This window comes from Apium graveolens, chromosome 5, assembly GCF_009905375.1.
Source record: "Apium graveolens cultivar Ventura chromosome 5, ASM990537v1, whole genome shotgun sequence".
Lineage (NCBI taxonomy): Eukaryota > Viridiplantae > Streptophyta > Magnoliopsida > Apiales > Apiaceae > Apium > Apium graveolens.
The window spans coordinates 43,544,872-43,554,908 of NC_133651.1; the positions used below are offsets into that span (position 1 = coordinate 43,544,872).

Genomic DNA, 10,037 nt, shown 5'->3' on the forward strand with positions numbered 1-10,037 from the left:
AGAATAGTTAAATAACATCTTAATTGAATTAACTAATAGAGATTTTTCATCTGAGCAAACACTTATACAAAGGAATGCAGAGTGCATTAGACTTGCACAAGGTGTTTTTTTCCTTGTAAAAATGGAACTCGGTTCAATTAATAATTTTAAACGAAATTCATCGTAAGCAGTGAACTATAGGAGCGTCATTTGTTTAATACTATATACTGCTTAAGTAAATCAAGGGGCTTCCACTGGTTTTCTCCGGTGGAAAGCCCCAACCCTTCATTCTCTTTTGTCCTTATTAATTTCCCTACAATAAAACCCAATTTTTTGGGTGTTTGTGTGTCTCTCCTTTTGGAGTGTGTGTTTTGTCTCTTCTTTTGGAGTGTTTTGTTATGTTTTTGTTTAATTATGGTTGGGTTTATTTCGTGTTGAATCGATTGAGAACGAGTTTATTGATATTCTTGGTGATCTGCAAAGCCTGCGTCGAATCTGAAACGGTGTTGATTATTGCAAGAGCTCGCCTTTCACAACCAAAGATTGTTCATCTTTCACGTGTTTACACTTTCGGCATGTCTATAGCTGGTATCCGGCATGTAGATAGCTGGGGTGTTTTCGGCATGTCTATAGCCGGTGTCCGGCAAGTAGATAGCTGTGGTGTCGTTTCTCCAATCTCAGTGATTGGTGTTTTTGAACATTGGGCTAACAATGGTTTTTATGTGATATGGTCAATTGCGATGTTGCTATTTTCAGAGATGTTGGTACAATTTGGATTGCTCGGGATGTCTTTGATTTCGTTTTTAATTTCAAGAATTTTTAAATTCTATGTGTTAAACGATCAGGAAACAAATCATCTAATTATTTTTAGTATGATATTTGTTTTACCTTGTATCGACAGTTGGGGGTTTGTCCCGACTGTATTATATTGAAGTTAATGAAAATTTTCTGCATTTGTCAAAAAAATACTATATACTGCTTTGGTTTAACCAACAAAGGGGCAGACACTTCGAGCACTAAACAATAGGTGGCTCGTCCTGCTTCAGAGGTTCATGGGCGAACTGAAACATCTTAGTAGCCAGAGGAAAAGAAAGCAAAAGCGAAGCGGATTCTTAAAAAGAGCTGCTAGTACTTTATTTAAGCTATTGTGCTATGAATTAGTTCTCACACAAAATATCACACGAACATGGTGGAAGCACATTCATTTTACAGTTGACATTACAAATCAATTACAGGATCCTTCAAACACTTATTTCCATTCTACAAAATAAAATAAAATAATTTGATAATCTGAATAACGAAATTTCTATAACAAAGGCAAATACAGCAATTCTATGAAATTTTAAAGTATTGGAGGAACTTGAATAACTAGGTGCCCTGCAGTTAGCAGCCAGATCTTCCCAAAAGATTGATGAAAATATGTTCACCCCAAAAAAACAAGGCCAATACCGTTACATCCTCAGTTTATGGGTGTAGGAGAGCTACATCTCATTCTAATTCCTCACTTCAACCCAAAATGACAAGGCAACTGTATCTGTGCTCAAGCACAAAGGTAAAGATAGAATAAATTAAATAGGCACCTGATCAGCAAACATGAAGTAGATCTGAAGGAATAGATATGATTTTTGTCAAGTTGTTTCCCAGTTCCAAGACAGCCTAATATCTGATCACCAACATACGGGCACTTTCTACATATTTTATGAGGCATTTGAATGCGAAAGTGAAACTATCAAAATGTTTGGGAAAAAACTCTCCATCAGAATCCAAAGTGATAAGCCAAGGGAATAGCTTTCTATCCAAGTCCATCATTATGCATAATACATATACAAACTGTTCGCAGCAGCACATGCAATTGAGTTTTCACTTGGATGCCATGCGAGATGGAGCAACTTGGTTGTGAAATCAAATGAATTACCATTGGCATCAATTCCTGGGCTTTCAGCCCCTGCCATAATATATATAGATAATTGTTAGGATAACTTCTGAAAACAAGGCTAAAGGAGAGAGGACAGATGACGAAAAAATGAAAATGCAATGACCTCGTCTAACAACACGAGTTAGACTGCTGCTTAAGGATCTAGTAGGCCTTGAGGGTGTCTGAACTTGCCGCCTGTTAAAAGATATACAAATATTTGAAATCAGTACTTCAATGAGCCCAAAGAAGATAAGAAAAAGGTCAGGTATGCATTTCAATAAAATGTTGACAAAAAAGCCGTAAACAAGTGTTAAGTAGGTGACTAGTCCAAAAATTAGTAGCACCTACAGTATCAAACCAGCATATCTAAAGTATCAAAAAGTGTTAATAAATATTTTTGTTCACATTACCTCATGGGATTTTTGCTAGCTTCCAATGTGGTCGCTTCAGTACTACCAGCAGTAGATCCAAACACCCGGAACAAATTACTGAAATCACATAATATAAAGTTACATGTATGGCACTGAGAAAGACATTACAAACAACCAAAAAGTTGTGGCAGACCTGTAAGAACCAGTTGCTACGCGCTGACCATCTCCACTTAAGCAACACTCGAACTTATCAAAGATGGAATCATTTTCATACAAATCACACAGCTGCACTTGAGAAATGGTAAATATCATATATTAAATTGCAAACATATATAGCCATATATAGTGATCCCGAAGAACTGACCTTTGGTCTTAAATACTCATGAACCTGAAAGGTTGAAACTGGCCCCGAATCCATATTGATATCCCACAACTAACATCACAATAAAACGTAACGACTTGAGAATAAAAATCAATGTCATTTGAAAACAACATCGAAACAGAATTCATCCAGTACGACACAGTATATATATGTTTCATATGCTTATACTAGAAATTAAAATATTTACTAAAAACCAAAGGAACTACTATCAACACACATCTCATACCATACTAGTGTGGTCCATTTACAAGTGATTACTAAATGGTATCCAATCAAAAGCACTGCACTGCATATTGCACCTCATCTAGTAAAAGGTTGTACAATTTAATGTGAATCCTAATTGTGATTTATACCACAGTTACACATACAAAAGATCACCCAGGCCAAAAATTAATAGAATGTTCTATACTGGATAAACATTTATGCACTCTGTAAATGTTCGACCTAAAGACACAAGGCAAATGGATGCGGAATCCGATTCCCATGAATAAATGATATTCTCCCCAAGTCCTCGTGTACACATTTAAAAAGCTACAATACAGGAAATTACCAAAGAATTAATAAGAAGATAACATATCCAACCTTGAGAGTCATATAATCACGACTTAATAAGTATCTTCCATCTTTTCCAAATTTAATATCAGAAATGGAGGCAATAATCTCAGTGAAAAAAGATCTTGATCCAGGTGCTTCCTGTTCCTCAAATCTGTAGAAACCAAATACCAAGAGTATTAAGTTGTGCAAAATTACAAATGTAGAAGACAGACCACAATGAGGACTAACACTTACAGTTTAGAATGTGTATCGCATAAAGCTGATTGTCGCAAATCAATAAGCCGGATTGATCCTTTAGAACTACTATATGCCAAGGTGTTACAATGGGTAGGATGAAATTCTGCTGCAGTTATCACCTCTACAGCAAGAAACCAGTACACATAATTACTTGTATAATCAAACCATACAGCACAAATACCAAAAACATTGAACACTATAGAACAATGGGGATACAAACTACACACACACACACACACACTATTCTGAATCAGACAGCAAAGAAAATCAACATACAAAATACATGTGTAAATTGGTCTATTCATAAAATGACGAGGGGCTTTATACCAGGCATATCCCGCCAATAAATAACCTCTATGAAATATGAATAGTAATTGATTAAATAATATCATTTTTTCTACCTAGACATATCCAATAAATTGAAATAATATAACTTCAACTGTGTAGAATTATTGAAATTTTTTATACCCATGCAGTAGAATTTAAATTGTCGAACTGGTTAAGAGTTTATCTGGTGTTTTTTGATGGGCATATTATCGAGTTTTAAGGCAGGATAAAGCTATTACTTCATGAAGATGATAGTATTTCATTTAAAGACATGTTCATAATATCATAACACACTTCGAGAATCGTACCAGTTAAATCCTCCATATTTGCGGGTTTCACGTCAACAATATTGAAACTCTGATTACTTATTTCTAAGTTCCATAAGTTTATCCGCAAATCATCCGCTGAAACAAATGTTTCCCCGTCACTAAAATGCAAATAACAGGAGAGCGTTAGTAATACACAAACCACGGTTAAGATACACTTGAGTACAGTGCTAAGAAAAATGAAGCTAACAATTAACCATACATGTTATAGATAAATGAACCATAGTTGTTCATCAATTAAAATTTAAAATAATCATCAACTCACATAAAGAAAACTAGAGAAGAAGCCTGTATGAAGTAGATAGTGATTTGTGAGGCTCATTTCCTATTGCGTCTCGGTAAATAACAATGCAATAAAAAAATGACTCCAAATTCAATGATTAACCAATAAATCATATGACAAATCAAATCCAACAGCTACTTAACCTAACATTCGCGGAGGTGAAAATTTTGGTCCAGGATCCAAAAATATATAACGACCGAATAGCAATCTCTTATCAGTCCCAATGAGTGTTTTTAGGTTCTTTTTTTTTTTTTTTTTTTTTTGACGAAATGCAGGAGTAGTGTTTTTAGGTTCTAATTACATCAAAATAGTTGTAAAATAAATTTCTTCACGCGCCTCATGTAAAATAAGAGCGTAGAGAGGATCAGCAGTACAGAAACAAAATACAAGCAAATAGAAGCATAGCTACTACATCACCAATTCTGAGTTCATGGAATTGCTATAATATCTCGCCAAGAAGATCCTAATTTAATTTCTTAAACAATTGAGGGGACAATTTACAAAAACCAAAGCCATTTAATCTGCGTAAACTATAAAAATCAATATTCCTTCACTTCTGAGCCATTTATTATATCTTAATAGTGGGCTACCTATGTGAGAATTTCTGTATCGGGGATTAAATCACCTTGCACGCTGTTGTATATTTTCGAATATCATATAATTTAACTGAATACTATAACATAGTATGCACAGTTAGAAAAATGACACACTGGGACGAATCTGGTGGTTCCATATATTCTAGACCCACTTTTAACGTAAATGGATATATTCTGCTGTTAAATATTCAGTTTCCCAATTTGATTCTTTGTTATCTAGTATGGAGAGGAATGACACAAATTACTTATAATGAAGGGAATGGTTAAAGCATAACAACACACCAAACAATGGGAAACTCAAAATCAACTAAAAAATTCAATCATGCATGGAACCACACCTATTATTCGAAATCGAGTTAATATGATAGTCATGTGCATGAGCATATACTCTTCTACATCGTGCCATGAGGCTGGTCTCATTGCTGGTTACCTACAAGTAGGAGTAATTTGTTAGACATGCAAATATAGATACAGGAATATATGATATGCATATCCAACAAAAATATTATCCATCCTCACATGCGAAGGAAACTACTGAATTCTACAAACATTTATATAAACAATCGATAAATGTGAGGAATATCACTTGGATATACCAGCTTTACTCTTACCACCTCCCTCCAAAATATGTCAAAAATATAACCAAATGCCAGGACGTTTGAAACCAAGTTTAAGTAATTAAAGCTACTAGTGAAGGGGGAAGGCACCTAAAAGGAGATATAATTTGAATAGAATTCAATGCATGAAGATACAATATAGAAATCCTAATTGCAAGAGTGTGCTGCCCACCCAATTCAATCTACAGAACCCAGACTACAAAGCCATCGATAATTTCTGTCATCCTAAGTACTCCTCTTTTAAGGCTTCAAAATTTTGCCACTCTTTAATGTGCTACTGACCAGATTGACATTATGAGATGACATAATTTAATGCTACTCACATTATTGGCTTCAAGAAATTATGACAGTAAGAAATTGAAACGTAAGTTGAGTACAACTACCACAGGTAAACGTAGTGATGAAATCCCCCCTGGTGGGAATGATAATTCATTGCTCGAAAAAGACAAGGATGCATCTGAGCATCCTCCATTTGCACGATACGAGCTTGGGCTGGTAGAAACACTTGAGCTGGCAATACTTCCATTCCCGTTACTTTTCCCAAGGTCAGTGTTCATCTCTGAGATTTTTTTGACTTTTTTTTCTTGGACCTACGACATGTGAAAATCACACATAAATACAGGAGTTACCAATAATTAGGTAGCTGTAACTATTGATGCTGCTTAAAACCTATATGATATTATCTGTATGATCGTACACTGAAAGAATACTTGACAAAAAAAAACACGAAAAGATGAAATCATCTACCTTCCAAAATTTAATGGTCTTATCATTTGTAGACAAAAGAAATAGCGCACCATTAGCTGTTTGGCACCATCTAATTTTGTTGATTTTCTCCTCGATCTCTAAGCTCTTGAGATAATCAAACTGAAAGAAAATATGTAACTCAAGAATGATTATAAACATTCTAAACTGGAAATCAATATAAAATACAGAAATTATTTTGAGAAAGTAAGTTTCCAACTTCAACAAATTCCACGAATTCTTCCAGGTTCTACTTCTCTTTTAGTCTTTTGTTTTCAATATCAGAAATATGGAGTAATAACGCAATATGTTTTGGTTAATTTGCTTTTTGGAGATTAAATGACATACCTCAGGTTCATGGCTTTGAAATTCCGTCTTGTAGCGGAACTCAGGATGCCTACTGACCAGATAATCCATCCTCTCCAAATCCCTTCTGCTTCCACCATGCTATGTACATTAAAATTATAATTTACAATTTGTTAAAGAAATTAAGAGTAAAAAAGGAATGTAATATTATGCATATATCTCAAGACTCAATTAATAAAATAAAAAGGATATACGGAAATAACCTCTTTCGTATCGGTCCTCTCGAATAACACTACTCTACCCCCACGATCACCAGTAGCAAGATGGTCACCAGATTTATCGAACTCAATGGCTGATATGATATCAACTGCAAAATCGTGAAAATTGAAGAAGTTAAAAACAGCTAGTTCCAGAAGATGTGCAACAAAGTGTACACCATTTGGATCTATCACGTCATAATCCTTTCAGCACGAGCATGTGCTTAATATATATAGTTGTGAACAAAGGTAATGAACATAACAGTATTTAGTTTGAGTTATTAGTCTTTTATGGCTTTAAAATAAATAAACATCCAAGAACATTATTTCATTAATCCTATAGAATTACAGACAATTAAAATTATTATTATCACGCATTCACACTGGAAAAGATATTCTGTGCATGACTTAGACATTGAAAGGGTTAAACTTTAGACTCCTTGCACAAAAAAGAGAGAACTCTGCCTCCTCTCTAGGCTACGGTTCAAGTTTTAAAGAGAACTCTCTTAAAAAGAGAACCGAGATAACCACTTCAAAAGATATAATTTTGAAGTTAAAAAAAATAATAATTCTATTACACCCTTCATAAGTTTTTCCATAAACTCAATCATTAACAACAATCTGTTTGGAAAAAAAACTTTTGTGAGATTCCTTTTATATCTGTTTTAGAATCTCATATTTTTTAAAATGTATTTTAAAACTCATTAAAAAATTATTATTATTGCATGAATCTTTTTAGAATTTAAATAATGATTAATTTATTTATGTAGAAAGCAAAATAATGATAGTTGGAACGTGAATATTTACTCTCTCAAATTTGACAAATTGAATCACTCTGGGGTTAATAATAGAGAAATTACTGATCACTACATTAATTGTTCAAATTTGCAATATTAGCTTATTAATATATCACATCACTACTGATAAAAAGACCAATATACGGACATATGAATGTCATGACACATATATTTAACCATGTGGAAGAAGCCATAAAATTATGCAAGGCTACAGTTATAGAAGTGACTTTAAAAACTTACTATGATGTTTGGTTTAACTTTCCAAAAAAAACCCCGAAAATATGCAATCCATTACAAGCGTCTCTAACCAATGTAAAACGATTTGAAAGAGTTACTTTCAATAAAACTTGAAAGAAACATTTCTTGTACAGCTGACCGTTCCATTAGTACTAAACAAATTAAAGAGCAAATGTAATGAACAAGTATACTCATAGACTTGCTAATATGAAGTCAAAGGAACCTTAGAATTAAGAAATTGATATATAAAAGTAGCTTTGGGAACTCACAACTCTTCTATGTTTATCTCTATAAACGGAAACCGCAGATATGGAACCCATAAATTAAATTTCAGGGATTGTGTCAAAGTAACTAAGGCTCCTTTTTTAATGTCATAACGGCACAGAAGAATATACATCAGTTACTTTGAATAGAAAGCTGCATTGTACGGCTGATAGCCGAACAAGAATTTTTCACCAAAACTTTCTTATTCTCAGTATAAACTAATAACAAATACTCAATTAACCTATCCAGCAGCAAGGAATCCAACTGAGAGACCAACAAGGCAAAGAGTGCTCCTAGATGAGCTGACATTTGTATGACCTAAGAAGCAAGGATACGGTTGCGGGGTTATATGGATTCAACATATATGAAAATATAGGAATTCAAGTGCGGGGGATACAAATATAATAAATATAAATTTATAAATAAATATTTGATCTGATGATTGATAGAATCCATTTAGCACAAGAAAAGTGAATTAAATGCAGAACATAAGCATCTAATACCCAATAATTAAAGTCATAGTTTTTCTTTTTGTAGAATTGAAGATAAACATTAGAGCCTTTTATTGAAGTAGTTCAGATTGTGAATATCCGAGTATTCCCAAGTATCCGAGTATCCAATACGGGGGTGCGTGGAGAATCAGAGATACGTTGGGTAAACGAGAACCCCTGCTTCCTAGTATTTGACAACGCCATTTAGAATCAAATAATTCGGGCAAGACACAAATGTTCAACTCAGAGATCTAATATAGAATCTAAGACATCCTATTAAGCTTTGACCAACACTAATCATATTAAAAAACTGCAGCACTTCTGTAACTTCTCCCATTATTACTTACACAATATCGAATCCAAAGCCGAACCCTAGCTCAATCAAGTCCAGTTACATTCTTTAATATCTCCCTCCCTTCCTAGTTCCTCCCTCCTCTCTCAATTAAGTGCAATCACACACTTTAATCTCTCTCTGTCAATTTAGGCATATCACATACTTTAATCTCTCTCTCTCTCACTCACTCACTCACTCTCTCTCTCTCTCTCTCCCTCCCCCTCCCTCTCTCTCTCCCTCCCCCTCCCTCTCTCTCTCCCTCCCTCTCTGAACTCAATCAGCACATATAAAAAAATCACTTAAAACAAAGCTCAAATCCACATAATCAATCACGAATAATAACCAAAACAATCTCAAAACAGATCAACACCACTAAATGAAACCCTAATTAAACAAAACAGACAAACACAAATTCGGATCTCCATACCTTCCTGAACTTCCTCGCCGGCGGTGCGTTCACCGAAGACCTGAGAGAATTTCCAGTCCAGCGGCGACGGTGCAGCCACGACGTCTCCATCAGAACCGTTCATTTCCTATTGCAATAAACCTAACCGAGTTAAAAGATATATAGAGACAAAATCTGTGTGTATATGATCGGGATTGTTAGGTATAGAGGTCGATCGGAAGCTTAATGATTAAGTAAATGCATCCAGAGGAGTCTCGCACTAGAAATGGTTGTTTTGTGTGTGTGTGTGTGTTAAGATTGAAGCATCATATCATTTTTACAAACACTCTCGATTACGAAGAGGACAACAATAGTACAACACTCGGGATTTTCTATGAATTTCGAGGGTATTTTTGGGATTTTATTCGTTCTGGAAGGATGCACAGATACTACATTGCGTTCGGCCCTTGGGCTTGGTCTTTTTAGTTTTGTTGGCTCGGGGTACATAATTAAATTTGTGATTATAAAAATGTTCAACATATATTTTAATTAAACTAGCCTAACAACCCGTGCGACTTCATTAATATATTTATATTATTTAAAATTTTAATATTTTTTTGGATCATTAACTTAT

The 10,037-nt window shown here is 34.4% G+C and overlaps 1 protein-coding gene across 2 annotated transcripts; it reads right to left on the reverse strand.

Moving 5' to 3' along the window:
• Positions 1-1,153: 1,153 nt before the first annotated feature.
• LOC141723921 (serine/threonine protein phosphatase 2A 55 kDa regulatory subunit B beta isoform-like) lies at positions 1,154-9,792 on the reverse strand. 2 transcript variants are annotated; one of them, XM_074525872.1, is made up of 14 exons: positions 9,446-9,792; positions 6,902-7,005; positions 6,681-6,779; positions 6,336-6,455; positions 5,972-6,178; positions 5,310-5,401; positions 4,075-4,193; positions 3,437-3,560; positions 3,230-3,353; positions 2,630-2,698; positions 2,459-2,550; positions 2,305-2,382; positions 2,019-2,089; positions 1,154-1,924 (listed from the first exon to the last, which is right to left on the reverse strand). In XM_074525872.1, exons 1-14 carry the CDS (start codon positions 9,546-9,548, stop codon positions 1,788-1,790), a joined length of 1,539 nt encoding a protein of 512 aa, XP_074381973.1. In that variant the 5' UTR covers positions 9,549-9,792; the 3' UTR covers positions 1,154-1,787. The 2 variants fall into 2 exon arrangements, with proteins under 2 accessions (XP_074381973.1, XP_074381972.1); XM_074525871.1 differs by having other exon boundaries at positions 5,969-6,178.
• Between the last annotated feature and the right edge of the window lie 245 nt (positions 9,793-10,037).

Excerpts from the sequence above, each read along its gene's own strand:
- LOC141723921 (XM_074525871.1), bottom strand. The coding sequence starts at position 9,548 with ATGAACGGTTCTGATGGAGACGTCGTGGCTGCACCGTCGCCGCTGGAC. Across the intron at positions 6,456-6,680 it reads TTCAAAGCCATGAACCTGAG|TTTGATTATCTCAAGAGCTT; the intron begins GTATGTCATTTA and ends ATTTTCTTTCAG. Across the intron at positions 5,402-5,968 it reads CACTACGTTTACCTGTGGTA|GTAACCAGCAATGAGACCAG; the intron begins GTTGTACTCAAC and ends TCCTACTTGTAG.